General features: G+C 42.9%; 1 protein-coding gene across 4 annotated transcripts in view; it reads right to left on the bottom strand.

Annotated features, from left to right (window-relative positions):
* Positions 1 to 2,636: 2,636 nt before the first annotated feature.
* The window catches only part of ANKAR (ankyrin and armadillo repeat containing), a 61,015-nt gene continuing 38,618 nt past the window's right edge, over positions 2,637 to 25,033 (bottom strand). For all 4 annotated transcript variants that reach the window (XM_081194357.1, XM_081194359.1, XM_081194358.1 and 1 more), the window contains 11 exons: positions 24,228 to 24,469; positions 23,875 to 24,028; positions 23,159 to 23,320; positions 20,392 to 20,498; positions 16,335 to 16,457; positions 13,243 to 13,401; positions 10,613 to 10,730; positions 9,493 to 9,602; positions 7,300 to 7,496; positions 5,932 to 5,978; positions 2,637 to 3,066 (listed from right to left, as the gene is read on the bottom strand). In XM_081194357.1, coding sequence (XP_081050483.1) covers positions 2,822 to 3,066; positions 5,932 to 5,978; positions 7,300 to 7,496; positions 9,493 to 9,602; positions 10,613 to 10,730; positions 13,243 to 13,401; positions 16,335 to 16,457; positions 20,392 to 20,498; positions 23,159 to 23,320; positions 23,875 to 24,028; positions 24,228 to 24,469 — 1,664 coding nt within the window. In that variant the 3' untranslated portion in view covers positions 2,637 to 2,821. The remainder of the gene's footprint in view (positions 3,067 to 5,931; positions 5,979 to 7,299; positions 7,497 to 9,492; positions 9,603 to 10,612; positions 10,731 to 13,242; positions 13,402 to 16,334; positions 16,458 to 20,391; positions 20,499 to 23,158; positions 23,321 to 23,874; positions 24,029 to 24,227; positions 24,470 to 25,033) is intronic.

Genomic DNA, 25,033 nt, shown 5'->3' with positions numbered 1-25,033 from the left:
TTTTACTGTTTGTTAATACAATGGTACCTCGGGTTACATACACTTCAGGTTACAGACTCCACAAACCCAGAAAGAATACCTCGGGTTAAGAACTTTGCTTCAGGATGAGAACAGAAATCGTGCAGTGGCGGCGCAGCAGCAGCAGGAGGCCCCATTAGCTAAAGTGGTGCTTCAGGTGAAGAACAGTTTCAGGTTAAGAACAGACCTCCAGAACGAATTAAGTTCTTAACCCGAGGTACTACTGTATCGTTTATCTTTAGCATGCTGTCACCATCCTTTGCTTAAGATCATGGCCCAGCGAAGTAAGTCCTTTGGTTTAGTCCCTTTGTAACTCAGTAACCACACTAAGCACCTGGGGGATAAGAATCAAATTTGGTACGTTTGTTTAGTACCTTCCAAATGGGAATACCAGTTCAAAGCCTGCACCTGTTTGCAAGTGGGGGAGAAATGTTATACCTGCCTTGAAAGTTATTGATATTAAAGTTGATATATTGGGAATACAGCCCCAGCAGCCCCTTTCAAATGGACCAAGAAATCACTGTAATAGGATACATTCCTATGAAACCGAGCTACCTCACTGTAGTTTAATAAGCACATTTACAGCTTAATTCTCTATTTTAAGTTAAAACATCTGCTTAAACCAGTTTTCAAGGTGAAGGGAAGGATGTAAAACATACCGCCGTTTACCTCTGGCCTCTGTCACTGTGTTCCGTTGCGCCAGAAGCGGTTTAGTCATGCTGGCCACATGACCCGGAAAGCTGTCTGCGGACGAACGCCGGCTCCCTCGGTCTAAAAGCGGAGATGAGCGCCAGACCCCATAGTCGATTTCGACTGGACTTAACCATCCAGGGGTCCTTTACCTTTTTACCTTACCTTAAAACATACCACGGACAGATTCTTTCTATGAAGAAGACTTGAATTATTAGAGTAGATGTCCCAGCATCCTTTCTACTATGCCCGTATAGAAAAGACATAAAATTAATTTTAACGTGATTGCTTGAAATGTGAGAGTTAACACAGAGGCAAGACTGGAAGCATCATACGAAAGACACAGTTCACGTTTGTCACCTGTACCTTTGGTGTACATACAAGTATGAGCTATACTTCTACTGAGCTATACTTAGGAAAACCAAGATTCTTCAAAGCACCGTCAAGACATTCATTCCAATTCCAAGCAGATTGTTGAAGCCCAAGATAGCTTTGTGGGCTTTGACAATCTGTTAGGAATTGGAATGAATGTCTTGACAGTGCTTTGAAGGATCTTGGTTTTCCCAGAACATTCTGGGGTGAACCAGAATCCCACAGCATAGAATCTTGCATTGTCTGCAAAGATCTAATTTTGCATTCTGCAACTGAGTTTTCTTGGGGTGAAAATGGGTTTGATTTGCAATGAATGATCCCCTGTTTTCTTAGCCATGCCTGGAAGGCTTCAGACAGCCCAGCTCCCAAAATTGGGATTTTTCTAACATGAAATGCGGCCTCTGGAACACCGTGCTATACTAGTTAAACTGGGCAAAGGCTGGAATTATCATGTGGTGTGCAATCCAGCCATCATTTAGCTCTTTTAAGTCTAATGGTTAAGGATGTTCTGATGGTCTCCCATTGAAGTCAATCATGCTTTAAAAAGTGCTTGGCTGCGGCTGAATGGGGCTACACACTTACTATTTCTGTTGCCTTCCAGCTTGAAGAAGGTTGAGTATATAAGCAGGGGGCTGTCTTTATCTTAGGGGTGGGGGTGGGCTCCCCACAACTCTTCAAACCCTGGAAAAACAACTGGAAGGAAATGGGGCTGATCTAGTATGCTTAGCATGGCTGCCTATCTTAACATGCCAACATAGCCATATTCCAAACACTTGAAGAGTGTGTGTTGGCACCAACAGTAAGTCCACCAGGTCTTTCTTCCAAGGTCTTTCTCCCTAGCAAGTGTGCTTAGGATTTTAGGCTTAAAACATGGACTACTGCAATGCGCTCTACGTGGGGCTACCTCTGAAAGTGACCCAGAAACTACAACTAATCCAGAATGCGCAGCTAGACTGGTGACTGGGGGCGGCCGCCGAGACCACATAACACCGGTCTTGAAAGACCTACATTGGCTCCCAGTATGTTTCCGAGCACAATTCAAAGTGTTGGTGTTGACCTTTAAAGCCCTAAATGGCCTCGGCCCAGTATACCTGAAGGAGCGTCTCCACCCCCATCGTTCTGCCCGGACACTGAGGTCCAGTGCTGAGGGCCTTCTGGCGGTTCCCTCATTGCGAGAAGCAAAGCTACAGGGAACCAGGCAGAGGGCCTTCTTGGTAGTGGCGCCCACCCTGTGGAACGCCCTCCCATCAGATGTCAAAGAGATAAACAACTACCTGACATTCAGAAGACATCTTAAGGCAGCCCTGTTCAGGGAAGTTTTTAATGTGTGACATTTTAGTGTATTTTTGGTCTCCATGGAAGCCGCCCAGAGAGGCTGGGGAAACCCAGCCAGATGGGCGGGGTACAAATAATAAATTATTATTATTAAATTATTATAAAAGATACCAACATTGAGAGATATTGTGAGTGTTCTCTTAGGCAACACTGCAGGCTATGGAAAAACACTTCTGCTTCAATACTGCACCTAAGTTTCTTTTAAGATATGAATGCTTACAGTTAATAGCCAGCCTTTTTATTCTCTACCACAGCAGCAATTATTTTATTTTTTTGCATTATTAATAGACAAACATTCATTGTGCAAATCTGTTATGGACAGAGCAGTAATATTTACCCTAATTATCTGAAAGGTATTAGCAGAGACACTACTGTTTCCGTGGCTGCCCCCGTGCAGGCACTAAAGTCAAGATCTCTTTCCTGACAAGTTGCTGAGGAGCGCAGAGACATCGACAATTCTCGGTCTCGAAACTTGAATGAGGTCCGATGTTGTGGCGTGTGGAAAGGGAATGTGGCCGGATACTGGGACGCGGGGCTTTTCCGGTGTTTTGAACCTTCCCATTAGGTGGGGCACCGTGGGCACCAAGAAGAGGGAATCCTTTGGACGACACTTCGTTTTGTATATCTTGACGCCACTAGTCTGGGATTTGTCTGCAAAATGAAAATATTGCTTTCTTATGCACCAGAGGAGCCGACTCCTAGAATATTTGAGGGGGTCACACTTTTCCCCCTCTCAGTGTTAGGATTTTTATCCATTTGTGCTGCTCCAGCAGTAGCACTATGTTGTGTGTGTGTGTGTGTGTGTGTGTGTGTGTGTATATATATATATATATATATATATATATATATATATATACACATACATACATACATATATTGGTCTTAACACTAAAGACCCAACCTCCAGTCTATTCCATATTTCGATTACATATTACTTATTGCCAATACACACTTTTATCACAATTAAACTTATTCTTAATATATCTAATTTCATATATCTACCTTGCAACTATTACTGAAGTTCCTCAAATGCTGCAACAGAATTTAAACTAGTATATTTATTTTTCAGATATTCTTTGAAAACCTCCCATTTTGAAACAAATTCCTGTTTCGATTTATTCTTTATTTTTTCTGATAGACCATCTAATTCGGCATATTCTGTTAGCTTTTGGATCCAATCTTGTACAGAGGGGATTTCATTACTCTTCCATTTTGCCGCGATCAGAACTCTTGCTGCCTCCGTCGCATATAAAAAGATACCCTTCCTCTTTTGCGGAATATCCAAATCAGTTATTCCCAGGAGGTAGGCCTCTGGTTTTTTTATTGAAAGAGATCTTTAGCATTTTTTGCAGTTCTGCATGGATACTCTCCCAGAATACCTGTATTTTCCTACAATTCCACCACATATGGTAGAAAGTTCCTGAGTTTTGTGTATATCATGTGAGTGTCTGAGAAAGCGTGAGACAGGAAGTCTCAGTACTGTTGGTAGTTTCATTTCTGTTTGTGATGCTGTTCTGTACTGATGAGACATGCTGATGAAGTCTCTGTATATAGACTGTAAAAGAAAGTAGTTTAGAGCTACTGATGGACTCTTTCTTCTGCTATGACATGCCAGAAGACGAGTATGCTCCTCTCAGGAGGGAAGGGTCACTTATCACCGGTCTCTCTGGACTGAGGGAAATTTATAGCCACGGAGGAAGAAGAAGAAGAAGAAGAGTTTGGATTTGATATCCCGCCTTTCACTCCCTTTAAGGAGTCTCAAAGCGGCTAACATTCTCCTTTCCCTTCCTCCCCCATAACAAACACTCTGTGAGGTGAGTGGGGCTGAGAGACTTCACAGAAGTGTGACTGGCCCAAGGTCACCCAGCAGCTGCATGTGGAGGAGCGGAGACGCGAACCCGGTTCCCCAGATTACGAGACTACCGCTCTTAACCACTGCACCACACTGGAGAGACACCCCGGAGTCTTGGGAAGTTAGTGGCCTTCCCGGGCGTTTTTCCAACACCTGGTTGATGGCGGTTGCCACTCAAATGGTATGTGTGCCCCCGTCTTGTGGTCAATTTTGTGGGGCGCAGGGCTTACCTGGGACCCTCCAATATTTTATTCAAGTTGGCACCCTTGTTATGCACTGGCAAGTATAATTAATAATAATAATAATAATAATAATAATAATAATAATAATACCTTTATTGTCAATGTACAACCTGTGTACCTCCCCCCCCAACACTCAATCTCATTGCACTCTGTGTGCTTGTCACGAAACACGCCAACCCCAAAAGTCAGTTGCACTATATTATTTTCCGTTCAGCAGCCTAACAGCCCACGGAACAAAGGGATTCTTAAGCTTACATAAGTAAAGCATTTGTTTGTCTTTCCCCCTCTGAACTGTTGGCACTCTTGCCATACAAAAACTGCCCCTCACTTGCAAAAAAATAACTGCTTTGCTTTAGACCAAACTTGGGTCTCCAGCTGTTTTTGGACTACAATTCCCATCATCCCTGGCTGCTGGTCTTGCTAGCTAGGGATGATGGGAGTTGTATTTCCCCCCCCCCCCCAATACAGCTGGAAACCCAGGTTTGGGAAACACTAGACACACTGTTTGGATTGAGATTCAGCCCAAGCATACTGCACCCAGTTCTTTATTGGCTTTTTGCATCTGCCTCGGTTTGGTAGAACTTGTGTTTCTAAAGAAAAAAACAAAGGAAATCTGACACACCTGAAGTCTGGTCCACGCAGGTAATGTGTCTGTCCCCTTCACGTAATGTCTAAAGATCAAGGGCCCCCCAGAACAACAGCTTGTGAAGTGTGAGGGATTGCCACTGGAAGGCAGAATGGGCCCCTCAATTCTCTGGATTCTGTCCAGATATAATCAAACTTTTATTTTATGTATTTGATGAGCTAATAGATATCAGCAGCCCTCCGCCACACATACAGTGAGATTTAACATGCTCGGCTTCTCATGCACTTTGCTCTTTATGGGTAATTCAGAACTTCCTTCATTTGTCATAATACTGTATATTACCGCAAAAAGTAAGGGGAAATGTGTGTGCGGCTTATGGAGCGAATGCAGGGGGGAGGCAGGCAGGAAAAGCCCCCAAGAGCCACACACAAGCTCCGCGTGGCTCTTGCGGGCTTTTCCCCAGGAGGGAGAAGGAACTGACGCGGCCAGTCAGTCCCTTCTCCCTCCTCGTAGAAAAGCCCGCAGGAGCCGCACGCTCCTGAAACGGTGCGCAGCTCCTGTGGGCTTTTGCGGGAGGTGGGGGAATTGCCATAGCCGCGCGCAGCCTCTCCCGGCCGGAGGGGCTGTGCACAGCTAAAGAAGCCAAAACAGTGAGCGGGATCCACCCCACTGGCTGTCTTTGCTTCCTCTTTAATATTTTAAAAATTGATTTCCCCCTCTTAAAACTAGGTGCGTCTTGTGGTCCGGTGCGTCCTATAGAGCGAAAAATACGGTATATAGCTGAGCTAAAAGGGCAGAGCTGTCAAGCCAACGAGAGTTATTTCTGAATAAATTACCTCGTATGTGTACAGGAACTGCAGGTGGCCCTCCGTTTATCTCCAAACTGAAAATTAAAAAGGCAAAATGTTAGTTGTAGTCTTGACATATAATGACAAGCAGCAAGGACAACAAAGGATCTGTGTTCCAATTAAGGAATAGGCATTTAAACAATTAAATGCGGAAGGTTGTTTTGAACCTCAGCTCTGATTTCCAAACAGCTTGGACGGCAGAAGCTTTGCTTACTTAAATGAGTTTCTTGCGGGGGAATGTATTAAGGATCTAGACCAGGGTTTCCCAAACTTGAAGCTCCAGCTGTTTTTGGATTATAACGCCCATCATCCCTGACTACTGGTCCTGCTAGCTAGGGATGATGGGAGTTGTAGTCCAACAACATCTGGAGGACCACAGGTTCCTCTCCCCTAAGCTAGGCACCGGTCCTTAACCTCAGGAGAAAAAGAAGAAATCTTATGCACGGCTTGTTATATAACAGCCATTTCCTATTTATATCATGATATGTAATTGTAGCGCTAGACTGTAATCACCTTTCACACAAACTAGAAACACGCTGTTGTGTTTATGATTTTTTCTGTGGTTGTACTGGGAAATTAAAAAATGCTTTTGTTTTACAGCGCATAGCTCCCCCCCCATTTCTGGAAAACACAAAATGTTGTTCTTCAACAGATTTTCACAAAACTTCACCATCGAGGGTTTCCAACGAGATAAAAATAAAGCTAAAACATCCAAATATTGCTGATATATACCTCTCAGTTAGAGAACTTTGTGAAGGAAATAACCCTTCACACACACAAAAAAATTCTTTGGGAACAAGTCTCTATACAACTAAATATAAAACTCCCTGAAGGTTTTGGAGATTACAAAAAAAATATTTATGAATTTTTAAGCTGCACTGTCATTAAAAAACAATAACAGTAAAGTGGAATATAAAAACAAACTCAACAAGGGTCCATAAAAGCATAATTAAGAGCGTCAATACAAACTGAATGGATTTAAAAGAGAATTGCAACAACTCATGAGAAATCAAGAAGCAGGTTGCGTTCTGCCTGTCCTGCTCTGCAAAGAAACCACGGGGACCAAGGCTACTTAGTCCTGTGTCCATGCCTGAACCCAGATTGAAATGGATCCCAATAATCTGTGTCATTCAATAATGCTTGCAGCTGCTCCACCAAAACCCTCTCCACCACTGTCCCCCAAAAGGGGGTATTTGCGGAATCAATGTTACCCTGAAGTCAACTGATATTTTGATCGCTATCTGCATGGAGTACTGAATAGAAATCAGTAAGATTTTCAGTACGTGAAAAGTGAGGGACTCAAAACCTTAAAAAGCAAACAAACCATAAGATATTTGAAAGGTTGCTAATTGTTACCTGAGAGCTGGAAGCCCAACTCTTTTTTGCCTCTTAAATTCTCTCACAAAGTCTGAATTTATTCTTGCATCCTTGCTAAGGTTCAGTATTAGCCTCTTGAACAACTTGGGCTTATTCCTACATTGTACTAGCAAATGGCGATATGCAGTTCGGTTGAATGTTAAATATCCCAGAGCACATGCCATAGATGTACGAACCTGAAAAAAGAACCTCACTTTCAGGTGTCTTTTCCCTGAAGGATTTTATTAAAGCGTATATATAATCAATAAAAGAAACTCATCTAAATAAAAACACAGAGTAAGAAAGAGAAATTAAAATGGAGAGTTCTCTCTCAAAATTAGAACTTGTCACATCACAGAAAGTTTATAATTCGGCAGAATATTTGAACTATTTGATATGTAGATGTATAATTTGGAATATTTAACGAGATTTGATTGGATTATTAAATTAGGAAATCTAATAATTTTTTTGACTAATGTAGCTGAGTCCCTTGTAGGTTTCTAGCTACCCTTGGTAAATTATTATATTCAGTCAATTAAAGTGATGGGAATTCAGACCTTCCAGATCCCTGTTTACTGCATCAAAAGACTTGCACGCCACACCCTGGAATGTGTGATCCATGTGGGATCTGGTCTGTTCTTGTATTCTCTACCATGGTGTCTGGGAGGTCCACCTTCCATAGTACCTGTTTTCTACTTAAAGTGGTGGTGGGAGGTGATATAGGTTAAAAAAAGCTGGGGCTAAAATGCAGCCTTGCTTAACCCCCTTGGTGGCTGGTACAGGGGTCTATGAGTTGGCCATTTGTGGAGGATCTTACGTACAACACAGTATCTTTAGATAGGCTATTAATCAAAAATAATAATCTTTCATCTATACTGGATGTGTCCGGGAACTGACATCAGAGCAACAGGAGAAGGAGAGGCTCTCCGATTCTGCAGGGGAAGGTACCAGCACTAGGGGGAGACGCAGCTTGATGGAGGGGGAAGGAAATCAGCGTAACACCAAGGATCCAGGAGAGCAAATGGAAGAAGAGGGGGAAGGGCTCCGGGATTCTTCCTTGGAAGTCAGTGAGGAGAGCACTCGTCCTCCACTACCCACGCCCTCCCTGCGCAGGAGACTCCCGCGCAATGAGAGGCGGAGACGATTGGGTGTCAAACAGCTTTTATGCTGGCAAAGGTTTAAGAAACGCCCACAGACAGATTCTGCTAGCGACTGAGGCAGCCACGCTGAGATGGGCTGTGCAGTCAAGACGGTTTAACCCAGGCAGCCAAGCTCCCAAACGGGGACAGTTTATGCACGAGTAACTCCCATCCACTACAGGATGTATTCAATTTGGCCCAGAGTCTTACTCGTGAAATTGAATCAAAGGTAGCCTTCAAATCAATGAAGGCTGCATATAAGACCCCACAGGTTTTCTTGGCGTATTTGTCAATAAGATGTGCTAAGACAAAACAGTGATCTATGCTAGTGATCTATCTACCTTGCCTAAATCCAGCTTGCTCCTCTGCAAGATAGCCCCAGGGTCCATCCAACTGAGGGAGGTGATATATTTTAAATGAACAATTAATCATTGAACAGTTCCTGCTGCAGTGATATTTTAATTACAATTTATGGTTGTTGTATTTACACCAGCGTTTTCACCAATTTTCCAGGAAATGATGGCAGTACAACCAGCCTGTCGAGTCCATGATCTCCCCTGGATCTCCCTTTTCTTAAAAAACCGTGTTACAAAAGAGATGGTCTTTAATTGAGCAATCTGAATGTGACTGTTGCTATTTTGGTGTGATATTCAGTCTGGAAGCACCCTGAGAGCATATATACAAAAAAAAAGAAGAAAAAAAGCCCTCCACCTTTTCCCATTAATTATTTCTTGTTTTTATGAAATTAATGCAGAGTGGCTAAATAATGGCTTTAAAAGTTGGGTTTCCCCCACCATCACTGCCACCTGTCTAATGTAAGCATATTGGTGAAATATGGCTTCCAATGCGCATTACTGAAAAACCAATACTGTATATGGCATTCATTTTGGATTAATAATCTCAGGGTAAAAGGAGGTGATGATATTTTGATACTATTAAAGGGTCCACATTGCTTATTTTCATGCTGTTTTATATTTCACCAGTTTAGCTGTATTAGAAAGTTAGACTGAATGGATCAAATGAGGGGAAAACTGCAAAAATAAAATAGCTGTACCTCTTCTTCCTTTGCGTATAAATGATAACAAAGACGCTGGACAGTTCCTAAGCATGTAATTGCTTCTGGAATACCTGCTCTTGTGTGAGCCAAACTAGCCAATAGCTTCCCTATAGAGAAATAGATAACTGAGATTAAATGGTACTAGTAAATTGAGCTAAAATTATACAAAAAAGCGTTTTGGTACAATTAACTTCAGCAGGCAGGTGTCCATTTCTGAAACATTTCAAGAACCCCAGTACAATTTCCATAGCCACACTTTTCAGTATTCTTTTTATTGCACTCTTGGAACATATTGACACTTATGGCTTTAGGTAAAATGTGTGCTCCAATGTGCAATTACCGTATTTTTCGCTCCATAAGATGCACTTTTTTCCTCCTAAAATGTAAGGGGAAATGTCTGTGCGTCTTATGGAGCGAATGTGTGGTCCCTGGAGCCGAATTGCCCAAGGCCGAAAAGCAGATTGTGCTTTTTTCTTTTTTTTTAGAAAGAGGGAAGGGGGTGTTGAAACGAAGCCGCTGAGCAGCTGATCGGCAAGCGATTGGAGGGAGATAAGGAACTCTAGCGAAAAAGGAGGCTGCCTGGGAGGGGGGAGGTAAAAGCACATGGATCCTCAGGAATTTTGCATTGGGCCACCCCAAACTCACCGTCAAATCACATATCATGTCTGTGGCCACAGCATGAACTACAAAAGTCATACATCCACTGTTTTGTTCAGAATATTTTTTTTCTTGTTTTCCTCCTCTAAAAACTAGGTGCATCTTATGGAGCGAAAAATATGGTAATTTAAATGAAGCAAGAACCTTTGCTGTATTGTCGGCTGGGGCAACCCAGTCAGATAGGTGGCATATCAATAATAATAATAATAATAATAATAACAACAACAACAACAACAACAACAACAACAATAACAATAACAACAACAACAACAACAACAACAATAATAATAATAATAATAATAGTCTTGACAGAATAAACACCTTCTTCTAGAGAGTAATAGAAACCAAGACAATGCATATCAACAATCACATCCTACTATTTTAAGATTTTGCACTATTTCAGTGTTGTATAAGCATGCTGCCTTGAAAAAACTGTGCTTTTCTTTGCATCATTACTTGCCTATTAACACAAGAGTCGCTGTCTTTTCCGAACATAGCAGGTCGACCAAAATAGAAACTCCTTTTGCAGACAGACTGACTTTATCCTTATCAACTATTATTCTGGCTAGTATAACTATCTGAAACAAAAGAAACATTTTTACACAATGCATTAATATATTAATCAGGCCTCACACATTTTTTCCCCGTTTCTCTGCATTTCCTGCTTCTAGCAAAAATTGTTATTCTTTTTTTCTCCCAGTACAAAGCAAGCATATTTTTAATGAGAATGTGGTTTATGGCTACACAATCAAAGGAATGGAAGAAAATATGTTTGTGTTACCTGCGGATGGAGACAAAGCACAAAAGCTCAGCCCTCACACTTCTGAGTTTGCAGAAGCGTTTATTAGTCTATGATGCAAACATATGCAGACATACATGGGAGAATTTACACAAGAAATTAAGACATGCATACACATTTTGCAAGTAAAAACACGACACCTTTTTCCATTTTTCAACCCAATTCTTTAAAAATTTTCCTGCTTGCAATTTTCCTATATTCTTTATATTTTACAAAGATATGCTATTGTGTTTATTTATGTACATATGCCCTTGTTAGCATATATAGGATTCTCTGCAGACTAAAAATATGAAACTGCAACCAATGAAGTAACAATAGCAGAAGTATTTGAAGTGGGCACAGATTGAGATATTGGGCACAACTTTAAAAATGTTGAGATCACAGGTTCCCAAGCAATGCCTTGAACCTCTATGGCAAAAATGACTCTTCACAATAGATGAATGTTTGAAGGAACAATTGGACAGGCTACGTTGACACAAGTCATTGATAACAGAAAAAGCAAAAATAGCCATGGTGGCCTTTAAGAAAAAATCCAAAATCCACATTACATATACCTTTATTAGGCCAATGAAGAGGTCACAAAATATCTGCAAATTTTCAAGCTCTCCAGAACTCTTCACCAGGCTAGATGGTAAACAGAGTAGGAGTCAGGAGGGGAAAGTTGACTCATATAGAAACTATGGAGTCTTTATTTAATTGTGACAATCTTGAAATGTGGGAGGAGGTAGCAGGTAGTCTAATGAGGCTCTTTTGGGTACTATGCAGGTGTTAGGTTGTACCTATGACACCTGAAAGTGTCATAGGTTGTACCTATGACACTTTGAAAACCTTTCAAAGGTATTCAAAATGATAGATATATCGTTTTTTCCAGAGATTTGAGAAACGGAAGCTATACCAGAAAACTAACATAAGACGAGCCCTTGTAGATCAGGAAAATGGTCCATCTCTCTTCCAGGACCCTATTCTCACAGTGGCAAACCAGATGTTTATGGAACACCCACAAGGATCAGAAGCTGCTGCCGAAAGGGAGAAGATGCAAATCTCCTTCTCCAATGTAGTAGATTGAGCAGAGTCCTTTGTATTTGAGCAAGAAGACAGGCATAGCATTCAAACAGTCCTTTATGGAAAACTCCATTTTCAAAAATGGCACACGCGTGCTTATGCATTCTGGGTGAACTCTTGAGGCATCTGATCAAGATCTGTATTATGAGGCATCTGATCAAGATCTGCATTTTAAAATGAGCTTAAAAAAAATATTTGTAAATGTTTTGTATATCTCTCATGCCAGGCAGAAACCAGCTGGCTAAGTGCTTTGGCAGATGTTTATCCTCCTGGACAAAGGCCCCCCTGATTTATTTATAGCAGGAGCCAAAATTCTCAAAGTTGTAAAAAGGGAATTACAGGCTGGGAGCAAAGGTTACTAGGTTACTGACCCTACAGAATACAATCAAGCTGCAAAAGCACTATTTAAGAGTTGGTAAATAGTAGGATTCATTGTTTAACAGAAATACCCTGTGCCTCCCATTAAACTTGAGCCACATCTTCCTAAGGTTAAAGGGCAAATGGGAACAGCAGCTGGCTGGGAAAACCGAAGGGGCTTCTCTCTGAAGTTGCTTCTGGAAACTGTTTTTATTAAAGTTCCTTTTTTACTTTGAAAAGACCTATCCTTCTAAAAATCTATCTATGTTATGTATGAAATATATTGGCTTAAATGTAATTATGCAAAGGATTTAGAAAGTAAGAAATGTTAGATTCTTATGTTAGATTCTTATTTCATTGATGGTGTGTGAGAAGGTGAACCCAAGATCTCTGTTTAAGATAAAATTAGAACAATTAGCCATTTGTTTTGGAGTGAATAGGGCAGCAGGGGCCAAAGGTGATCTGGTAATTAAGGTGCCTTGTTGAGGCAAATGTAAGATATATGGCTACTTGTTTGCCATTTATAGATAGAAGGAAATATAGCTCTTTGTCTCCCATAAAAGGTAATAGGAAATGGGTGTATCTTTTATGATTGGTTCTAGCAAACAGCCAATAGGAATTTCAACCAGGCTGATTGGACAGAGGCAGCCAAAGGAGAGCAAGGGGGCTGGGCTGAGGGAATATAAGTGCTGGCCATCAGGGCTGGAGTGGGCAGAGCTTTGGTAACCATATACCACTGTGTCTCTCATTTATTTGTCTGACAAATAAATTATTATTTTAATTTCTCTATTGCTGTGTTGAATATTTCATTCCAGCTAAGCGTTAACCACAAGCAGGGTGCTACACTCTGAGCGTGATCTCTGGTTTTGTACCTGAAAGGCAGCCATTGCTCTGTCTGTCTCTACTTCCGATTCCAGGAAAGGTTCAAATATAGACACAGATATTGGTCCACTCTCTAAAATCAATAACTGCTGGCTGGGATTATTATATGCAAAAAGGGCGATAGCATTTCCTGCTCGCAAACAGATATCCTTAAAGCAATCAGAGAAAGAAGTAAATTGTATTGACCGTGAAATATAAAGTACATAAAACACCCACACACCCACACACCCACACCCATGGGTGGTATTCAGCTACCAAGTCCTGTCAGTGCAAGAATTTCTGCTTGTGCAGTGGGACAGACAGACACACACACACACACACACACACACACAAGCAAGCACCCCACACTCTACCCAGACCTGCTCCAGAGGATTGGGGGAACCTTTAGGACAGATTTAGGGGGTGCACTTTCCATGTGGTATTATTAAATTCCAGAGGGTGGAATTACGCAACAGCAGCTGCCAGAATTTTGACTGCAAAAAAACTGGAAGGGGGAGAAAATCCCATCGCTATTAGAATGGCAAAACAAACTCTGTGAGTTTGCAGAAATGGCAAAATTGATGGCAGTTATTAGAGGCCACGCAAATCAGAGAATAATTAGAGTGGTATGGAGTGAAGGAATACATGAAAAAATATGGTTCCGGAATTGAAATATTAATAGAGAATATGTAAAACGTGCAGGGGTAAGCAAGAAAATCATAATAGAATAAACTGAATACATATTAAATTATAACAACACAGCAAGATGGAAGAAATAAAATATTGAGATCACACATGGGTGAAGGGGAGTGGGGGGTATATGGGAACCTATAATATCATTTATAATATAATTTGTTAATTGTGTTGTATTTACATATAGCAAAGGGAAGCCTAGCACAACTAGATATATTTTAATTTAGGTAATCTATGTAATAGGCTTATGTTAGAAAATGAATATGGATTTTGAATTTGATGTTTGTAAATTTTTTTTTTGCTTTGAAATAAAAATAAAATAATAAAATAAAATAAATTCCAGAGGGTGGCTGGGTATATTTGTTGCAGTATGAAGAATGGAATCTTGCGCACCCTTAAAAGCCGACACATTTATTGCGGCATAAGGTTTCACTTGTTTGTTTTTCGGTGGCTCTTCAGGCAATCCTGTACCTGTGTTTACACATCAGGGAAGGGACACTGGTGACAAGCATGGTAGTTCTGCCCCCATTCCCCTTCAGGACTTGGAAGGCAATCTTCTGAAATGAGGAATCTATCTGCATGTTGCAGAACTATAAATTTCCAGCATTCCTGGAAAGGGGAGAAGCTCTGGAGCCACTTGCCGCTTCGCAGGTAAGATTCACCTTCTGTTGTGTGGGCAGGACTGTCCCTCCCCTTACCTGGCCAATCCCCTGGCAACGCCTCCCCAGACGTCATTGGGCGATTGGCTGAGGTAGGCGGAGACCTTCAGGTATCCAGCCTAGGGAGGATGAAGCCAGCCCGGACTACCAGGAGTAGCACGACCACGCAAAAGGCGCCCCCATTTGATGTGAGGAGCGGTCATTGCAGAACTATAAATTTCCAGCATTCCTGAATAGACAGGGAACCTCCATAAGCACAGAAGGTTGCCCACTTCTTAAGTTTGCCCTCACGGAGGGCAATTTGACTGGTGCTGGCGGGGGGTGGGCAGAGCTAGCTCTCTTGTCCCCAGTGCTCCCACTCATGTTAATACCAATGCAGCACACCTGAATATGGCTAGAGTGTGTCAGTCTTGTCTGTAGCTAGTTTGACAGAGAGAAGGAAGAGGCGAAATGAGGCCATGAAATTCCATGCTCACTAAGAAACAATGGATCAGGATGAATGTACAGTGGTACCTCGGGTTAAGAACTTACCGGTAATTCGTTCTGGAGGTCTGTTCTTAACCTGAAACTGTTCTTAACCTGAAGCACCACTTTAGCTTATGGGGCCTCCTGCTGCCGCTGCTGCACGATTTCTGTTCTCATCCTGAAGCAAAGTTCTTAACCCAATGTAATATTTCTGAGTCTGTAACCTGAAGCGTATGTAACCTGAAGCGTATGTAACCCGAGGTACCACTGTATCATCATCATCATCAACAACAACAACCTCATTATTAAAATTTGTATACCGCCCTGTACCCGCAGGTCTCAGGGTGGTTGCAACATAAAATCACATTACAAAAACACAAAATACACAACAACAACCCCCCAAATAACACCCCCCTCCACACGGACTCACATTTTAAAAGGGCATTGGATGTCAGTCAGCCAAAGGCATGGTCAAAGAGGAATGTTTTTGCCTGGTGCCTAAAAGGTGTATAAAGAAGCTGCCAGGTGAGATTTAAGTGAGATTGGAATAATAATGGCACACGCTCAGAGTTGTGGTTTTTAAAATCGTTTGTGGCTGAAGGGTATCAGGAATGTAGATGCAGTTGCAAAGCATGGGTGAAGGTTAATTGTTAATTGTGCACTTCATAACTGAACTAAGACACACACACAATCATGTAAAGTCTCTGTTCCCCACACCATTAAGCCCAGGGTCTAGGATAGGGTTTCTCAAAACTTGTGTCTCCAGCAGTTTTTGGACTACAACTACCATCATCCGTAGCTAGCAGGAAAAGTGGCCAGGGATGATGGGATTTGTAGTCCAAAAGCAGCTGAAGACCCAAGTTTGGATCTAAAATTTACCTAGCTGCATCACATTTGGCCGGTGCATATACTCATTGGCCCTCGAGCCCTCGAGCTTGTGGTGTAGTTCTAAGGTGGTTCTGTGCAATTAACAAGTAACTGCCAACTGTTCTCATGCTGTGCTACAAAACAGCCTGATTTGATCCATATGTGAGCTCAGAGCTCGGAGGTCCCCTTTAATCTCTTGTATGTGTACACTGGCTCTTCCATTCTAATGGCGGGAGCAGATCTGTACATGGAAAGGAGTATTTGCTCACAGCTTTGGGGAAAGGATCTGTTCCTGTAATCAGGCACTGACATTAGTTGAAACAAAGAAAGAAAGAATGCCAGTGCCTTATTACAGCATGAAGCGTATTTAATCTTTTCTCTTAAATGGGCACTATGATGTTCTCCAGTAAAGCCAGTACCTTCTCTGGTGCATAAAGGAGCCCAAGGACATCAGAATAACTAAAGCCTTCCTTCTCTCGCAACACACTCTGCAGGTTATCGTTCTTTAGAACAATGCAAGCCAAAGAATATGCAACTTCAACCTAAACAATCAGTTGGATGGAAAAGCAAAAGTTAAAAAAGAGAGAAAATATCAGTTTTATATAATAGATCATATCCTATCCTATCACATCAAAGTTCAGAATGGGATTCAGACATATACACTGCATATAAAGAATATTTTTACTGATTTAATAGGTGATCTTGAACACATTGGTTAAATTCAATTATTTTTAGCCCAATACCAAATTTTCAGCCCCGTTCCAAACGTCCTTCAGAGCTTGCTGACCCAATGTCCCCAATGAACAATCCCTTTAAGTAACATGTAGCTGCAGTACAAGGACATTTACACCATAAAAAGGCACAATCTCGTCCAGAGTTGTTATAATAAGTGCCCTTAATATATAACAAACTGGACTCTTTCTCACAGCACAACAGTTCCACACTGCTTAATGGAGATTTTTGCCTTGCCCTGAGCTTTCCATTGGCTCCCAGTACGTTTCTGAGCACAATTCAAAGTGTTGGTGCTGACCTTTAAAGCCCTAAACGGCCTCGGTCCAGTATATCTGAAGGAGCGTCTCCACCTCCATCGTTCTACCCGGACACTGAGGTCCAGCACCGAGGGCCTTCTGGCGGTTCCCTCACTGCAAGAAGCCAAGTTACAGGGAACCAGGCAGAGGGCCTTCTCGGTAGTGGCGCCCTCCCTGTGGAACGCCCTCCCACCAGATGTCAAAGAGAACAACAACTACCAGACTTTTAGAAGACATCTGAAGGCAGCCCTGTTTAGGGAAGCTTTTAATGTTTGATGTATCATAGTATTTTAATATTCTTTTGGAAGCCGCCCAGAGTGGCTGGGGAAACCCAGCCAGATGGGCGGGGTATAAATAATAAATTATTATTATTATTATTATTATTATTATTATTATTATTATTATTATTATTAATTTATTTACTGATAAACATAGTTCTCCTTCCCCTAATTGTATCCTCACAAAAAACCCTGTGCGATAGGCTAGATTCAGAGAGACTAACTGGTTCAAAGTCACCCAGAGAGCTTCATGGCTTAGTGTGGATTTGAACTGTGGTTCCCCCAGGTCCTAGTCTAACACGGTAGCCACACCAAGACACTTAGGCTGGAATAACCGCTCCCAACATCAAATGGGGGGGGCGTTTTTTGCATGGTCGAGAGCAGCCCTTCTCCCGATCCTATGCAGCTCCCTAAAATACAACCTGGCTTTGCCCCCTCCCACGCTGGATACCTGGAGGTTCCCACCTATCCTCAGACAGTTAACCAATCCTGGCACAGGGGGGGGGGCATTGCCAGGGGAGTTGGCCAGGTAGGGTGGGACTGCCCTGCCCACACAATAGAGGGTAGAACTTACCTGGGAGTCCTCAGTGGCTCCAGAGCTTCTCCCACCCTGCCCTCCCTCAGTTACGCCTTCTTTTGCATGTTAACCTCTTCTCCACAGGTACGTGGGTGCTGCTACGTCATTGGTTGCTGTTAAAGGACCGGGAAGGAATTTCCCTGCATTGGCAGGTTTTGCCTTCCCCGTAGCAAAATAATAATAATAAAAATAATTTATTATTTATACCATGCCCATCTGGCTGGGTTTCCCCACCCCAGCCACTTTGGGCGGCTTCCAACAAAACACTAAAAATACAATAACCTATTAAACATTAAAAGTTTCCCTAAACAGTACTGCCTTCAGATGTCTTCTAAAAGTTTGGTAGTTATTTTTCTCTTTGACAACTGGTGGGAGGTGCCACTACTGAGGCGGCCCTCTGCCTGGTTCCCTGTAACTTGGCTTCTCACAGCGAGGGAACCGCCAGAAGGCCCTTGGAGGTGGTCCTCACTATCTGGGCTGAACGATGGGGGTGGAGACGCTCCTTCAGATATACTGGACCAAGGCATTTAGGGTTTAAAGGTCAGAACCAACACTTTGAATTGTGCTCGGAAACGTACTGGGAGCCAGTGTAGGTCTTTCAAGATCGGTATTATATGGTCTCGGCGGCCGCTCCCAGTCACCAGTATAGCTGCCGCATTCTGGATTAGTTGTAGTTTCCGGGTCACCTTCAAAGGTAGCCCAACGTAGAGTGCATTGCAGTAGTCCAAGCGAGAGATAACTAGAGCACGCACCACTCTGGCAAGACAGTCTGCGGGCAGGTAAGGTCTCAGCCTGCGTACCAGATGGAGCTGATAAACAGCTGCCCTGGGCACAGAATTGACCTGCGCCTCCATGGCGTCACAACTTTGGCGGTTTCAGGCCTTGGGCGGAATCCTTTAGTCTATCTTCCCTAAATGGGGGGGGGGGCGTGAAGCGGTGACCCATGCCCCCACTGTGGTGGCGATCCCAGGGTTCCCTGTTAAAGGGGTAGTTTTGAGGGGAGTCATTGGCCATACGCCAATAGGTTGTCAGTGGTCTCCCCTGCGTTGAGGCGAAATGGGGGGCGGGGGCAGGCTCTCTGTTAAACATATGTTTTCCAGAGTCAGCCCATTCCCCACACATTTTGGATAACACTGATGTTCCCCAGATCCCCGCCTGGGGTCTGGGAGGGATAAACGACCAATGCCTAAGCCAAGGTCTCCCTACATCTGAATCTTTAATGAGTCATTATTCCACTAGGGAGTCGCCTGGAGTTGGGGGGGGGAGTGTCTCTGCTTGTCCACGCAATTAGTCTTCTGCCAGCCAAATAGCCAATGCCCCAAACAACATCCTAGTACCTAATTCTCTCCCTCTTCCCACAACCTCCCCATAACCTCTAGTGAAATGGTCATCACATGGTCATCAAAATGCAAATCTCCCCATCCTTGCTCCACATAACTGGGTGCCACTAGTGGTTGAGTTGTATGATTAGAGGTCACAGGCGAGATGTTAGATATTATAGGGGAGAGAAGATGTGAGGATATCAAGCCAGATATGGGGATGTTGCTGTTGGCAGCTCCTTGTCTACAATAGCATCTCGCTCCAGTCTTTAAGAACTGGAATGTAGCAAGCAAAATAATAGCCATGTTACTATAGCTATAATAGCCATGTTACTTTTGTGAACGTCAGCGTCATACAACTCTAACAAATTAGGTGCCAGTTTCCAAATATGTGCTGTGACCAGCAGCTAGTATCTTTGTATAGGAACATAAGAAGCTGCCTTATACGAAGTCAGACCCTTGGTCTATCTAGATCCTCATTGCCAACACGGACTGGCAGCATCTCACCAGGGTTTCAGGTAAGGGTGCTTCCAAACCACACGGGGAGCGTTTGCATGCAAAGCACCAGCTCTGTCACAACTGAGTTGCAGCCCTTTAGCACCGCGCAAAGATGTATTAGCTTATATTATGTGCTGAACTGAAAGGACTACTTAAACCTACTCAAGAATCAGGGCTTTCCCCGCCCCCGCCCCCGCTGGAACTCAATGGAACTCAGTTCTGGCACTTCTCAGATGGGTGCCATTGCCATTATAAGAGAGTTTATGGTGGGTTCTGGCACCTCTTTTTCTAGAAAAATAGCACTGTCAAAGGTGTTCTATCCCCAAGCTTTATGGGGAGCTGGCTTCAGGTACCAGGCCTGTTGGCAGACCAACTCTGCGTTACAAAGATGTTTCAAATGTGACACGAAAGCTGGCAACCTCAACCCCACCATCTGGGAATTCCTTGCAGATGACCAAAGTGCCTGGAGATAGACAGGTCACACATCTCCAGTAGTAACCAGAGGAAAAATGACTATCGGGGGAGCGCAGAGGGAAGAAAAACCATAGTTCATCTGCAGCAGCACAATCAGACGCCTTCATCTTCTCCAGCTGCAACAAAACACGTTTCTACAGCCACAGCAGCCGCTGTAATTCTCCAACGGTTTGACTTCTCCTCCGATGGCACACTTTTCCACTGTCCTCCGAGAAAGACAGATGCCAGCACTTAAACCTACTCAAGAAATGCTTTGGAGGAGTTCATCTCTATACTGAATAAGGCTACCACTTAAAACCCACCTTTATGTGAGGGGAACTATGATGTTTCAGTAAGTGGACCAATATTGGCAAGGCTCCTTCATCTACTACGTTGTCTTGACTGATTGGATTGTTTATGTTGGCTTCACCTGAAGGTCCAACAAATCAGGCAGAGAGCCCCACATAAGGAGCACATAAGGAGCAGGAAAAATTGAAAAGATAATCAGAAAATGTAATGTCAGTACAAGCAAACCTCATATTTGTAACTATTCTGTGTTCTTAACTTTTTAGACAAGAACATGTTCCAAACGGCTACCTCTAGTCTAGGGAGCATTATCTCGGAATGTGGAAGACCTGGAAAATTTCTTTGCCGTTTGGTGGGATTTCATTTCTTATGTCAAATTCAGACATATGAAACCCTGGGATCATCCATACTTCTCCATGTCCAGCCACTTTCACTTGGGAAAACCTGCTCTTTACTGCTGAATCAGAACAAATGTCAATCAGGTTTTCTGGGAATTGCTGTTTGCTCTGATTTAACGGTAAAGAGCAGGTTTTCCTGGGGAAAGCAGAAAACCGCCCAAACCCGTGCTTTCAGGACAAGTGAAGTTTGAACGAGCCCTCTCTTCCTCCCAAAAATAGCAAAATTTGGCTTTCTTTGTGTGTTTTGCTGCTTTTATTTTTCTACATTATCTGCTCCCTACCTATTTGTAAAATACAAAACGGGCAAACAGTACGGAGGCTGTAACTCTGACTTGTTTGTTTGCATTTTTTATTTTACATTAATGAAGAATAACAACGAAATAAGATAAAAATAAAATGTGGGCTTTATAGAGTTTAGGTCCAGATGTGAGGTGTGTGTTCGCAGATAATTCTATTTTTGCCCTGAACAGATAAGGACCAAAAAGAGACATGGAAGGAGACATCCTCCTCTAAGTTGGTGATTCAGTGTCAATTAAGCCTGAATTAAGTCAACGAAAGCAATTCAAGGTAGCTTCTTGCTGGCTGTTTGTGTGTATTGGCCCATAGATAACAACTAGGTTAGAGAGCGATAGCTGTCCATGTTTCATAAAGCACACACATCTGCATAGTCATGCAGTAGAAAGAGGCTCTATGCCTGCTCACCACCATTGTCCTTATGAAAACTTGGGGCACAAGCCAAATGCAGGTCACCAGCCATAGATTGGCCGACTAGGCCTTCTAGGTAGTTAACACTAGGAAGTCACTTTTGGTTTGTCTCCATTTCCAGTTTTCCCCATCTTAAATTCAGTTCACCACATTTCCACATCTGCTTGTGATTAGGAAAAAAAAAAGAGTCCTCATGAAAATTCATCAGCAATCTAGTGTGAATTTCTTTGGCCAATATACACATTTTAATGCAACTTTGCCTAATATGCACGTTTTTGGCCACCCACTTGTCCCTATTATTTTTGCATGCTGTTTTCACAAACATATGCATTTTTATGCAGACTAGTAAAAATGCATTTTTGTACCCATCAGCTGGCTGGAGAACTGCATTGCAAAATTCAGAGAAGTGTGAATTTAGGAGGATGTCTGTGTTCACGTTCACCTACTGCTGCAAAAAATTGAGAATTGGGCAGGTTTGTCTTCTAATGTCAACTGAATCACATTTCTCCCCCATCCCTACTTGACAAACTCTTCTTGCAATTACAGACTGGGAAAACCAGGAGATTTATCAAGGCCCTAGTCAAATACCATACACGCCTTTTGTTAATGGAAAAGACTACTTATATCACTGAAAATGTATTAGGGATTATATCTGATGACAGTCCTACTTAGAGTAGATCCACTGAAGTTAATTAACATGACTAGCATAGGCCCATTAAATTTCAGTGGGTGTAGTCTGAGAAGAACTTAGTTGTATACAACCCAACTTCCAAAGTTCTTGCATTGTTCTAAACTGCTTAATTATTGTTAACTGTTATAATAAAAAAAACTGCTCCCTTTCCCTTATGGGGTATTCCAGAGCCCACACAGAGTCCTTAAATGAGTTCCCTATCAGTAGGAGGAAACAACAGAGGCCAGCTAGAGTATATTTGAGAGGCAAAGTGGGTAGTAAGCCCCAAACGGGGGATTGTTAGAAGAATTTTAAGGTCTCAAATATAGAATAAATATTCATAAATGCACACATATCTAAATATATGAACCATGTGTCTGAAATAGTATGGGAGAGCAATCCTGAAGCCATTTTGACTCTCCCAATTACCTTAAATATTCCTCTGCAGTAAGGGAGGCAAATGGGGAAAGCCTTCCCATTGTCGTTTTGCTTGCAAATCATTTCTTAAGGGTGTAGTTGTGTATGAATAGGGTGAGCCTGTGACCTGGAGTTAGGAACTAAATTATTAGTTAGCCAGACTGCCCAGGTAATGCAATCAGTGACCATGATCAGGTATCCTGGCAGAAAGGATTTCTGCTATAGACCACCTCCTTCTGTGATTTCTGCTGTAGACCACCTCCTTTCTGTGATGTATGCATGATGTTTTTGGAGGTAGTCTTGGGCTACAGGGTGGGCAATTTCAAAAGTCTATATAAGGGCTTGCACACCATTGTTCAGGGTTCTCCTCCCTCCTGTATGTGGTGAGTGGGGACAGTTTATTTTTTCTTCAATAAAGATCAGGCTTACTAGCCACTTTGCTTCTCAGATATGCTCTGGTTTGCCTCTGTTGTTTGCTCCTACCAATAGGGAACCCTCAAGGACTCTATACGGGCTCTAGAATACCCCATAAGGGAAAGGGAGAGGTTTTTTCTTATAACATAACCTAAGTACAACAGAAAAGGAACTACAAACCAATACAAATGGTCCCCAAGGCTCTGATGACACTGAGCAGTGTGCCCTCTGCTATCCTTCCACTCCTCAGCAGCCGAACCAAAGGGGAAATTCCATTCCCTTCGCAGATCTGGTTCTGGTGAATTTCGCTCTCCTTGCTAAGAGCTATGACGGCTTCACCTCCTTCCAAAACAACCACAGCAACACACATTTAGAAACCTTCAGCCCCATGCCTAGTTTTTCTTTCAGAAATGTAATGGAAAAGATTGATGTCATGTCAGGAAACTGCCATCAGCTCAGAGGCGAGAAATAGAAGGGCAGTTGTGTTACAGTGAGCCTCTGAAAATCTTGCAAAGCAGTTCCTCTTCCAGGGAGGAGGAGGAAAGACCCACCTCCAGTGAGGATGAGGTGCAAGGACCAGAGGATGCTGGTGGGAGCCTTAACACCGCTTCTGGACAAGCCGGTCAGGAGGGAAACACGCCCTTGCCATCGCCCATCCTGAGCAGTAGTTTGAGGTGCAGAGAGGGGAGGAGATGGTTGGGGGTAACGAAACTCTTATGTTGGGGGAGGTCCAAAAAAAGACCTCTCCCGGATTCTGCTAGCGATTGAGCCAGACATGAACTTTGGGGCTCTTCACTGTAAATAGTTTGCACAAAAATAAAGCCTGTAAAACACAGGTTGGAGTCCTGCCTGGTTACTCTCGAGCAACCACAACAGCCACCTGACAGTTGACTTACCAACACACTGCATTTTATCAGAGGGTGACAGCAGCATATCGATAATAAGGTTGTATCCAATCTGTTCTGCCATGTATTTCTGCTGCTTCAAGGTTTGCCCTGCCAGGGCCCAAAGTGTGGCAGCACCTTGTTCTTTAACTTTCAGGTGAAAAGCCTGCAGATTGGGCAAAATAATAATAATAAAATGTTCCTGGTTATATTTCAAAGCATTAACTATAATCCCAAGCAGACTTCATCATCAATAAGCTCCACTGAACTCCGAAGGACCAATCTACAAAGTTATCCAGTGAGGTCAGATAACAGCCTACTCAGCTGCTCTACAAATCCCAGAGAAAAGATGGGAAAATACTTGCCTTCAGGAGCTTTAAAAGGAATTTGGTCACAGACTTGGATAGAAATCTCATCTGGATGTTAGTGTTCCTTTCAGCGAGTGCCTCGATCGCCATTGCTCCTTTCACTTGGACACTGATTTTCCTTCCTCTGAGAAGTTCAACTAAAGGGGCAATGACTTGCGCATCAGCAATGGCGTTCTGCATTCTAAAATTCCCTCGAGCAAGTTCTGCAATCGCTGCCGAAGCCACGGCCAGCAGCACATCTTTATGCAGAAAAAGATAACGAAACAGTAAGAGCCAGCCACATGTAAGACCACAGCAAATAACAGCCCTGTTACTGTTTTTGCTGTTACTATTTTACGTTTCATTTGCAGATCAGAGATTTGATGTAGTAATAAACGTCTAGTATTCTGTTACCTAAGACAATGTTTGTTAAGCAATACTGCAGGGATGGGGGAGTTCTCATCAGTCCCAACCAGATAGGCCAATGGTAAGGGATGATGGGAGTTGTAGTCTGACAGTATATGGAAGGTCACAGGTTCCTTATCCCTGCAATATAGGCTCTCAACCGAGCCAGTAAATCCATAATCCATGTCCATGTGTAACCCAAACTTGCTACTTGGGCCTGACCCCTCCTTGATTTGCCCCCTCCCCTAAAAAGCAGCCTCTCTAAGAAGATCTATCTCTGTGCTCAGGGCATAGCTGTCAACCGTCCCTTATTTGGCGGGAAACTCCTTTATCCCAGTGCCGGGTCCCGCTGCTGTCCCGGATTGATGATGTCCCTTAAATTTCCCGGGTTTCATGCTCGCCTGGCTTGGGAGGGAAGC

This window comes from Podarcis bocagei (genome assembly GCF_964188305.1).
Source record: "Podarcis bocagei genome assembly, chromosome: 1".
In the NCBI taxonomy this organism is placed as follows: Eukaryota; Metazoa; Chordata; class Lepidosauria; order Squamata; family Lacertidae; genus Podarcis; species Podarcis bocagei.
The sequence above is the reverse complement of the archived record's forward strand: the minus strand, read 5'-3'. Positions and strand labels throughout refer to the sequence as shown.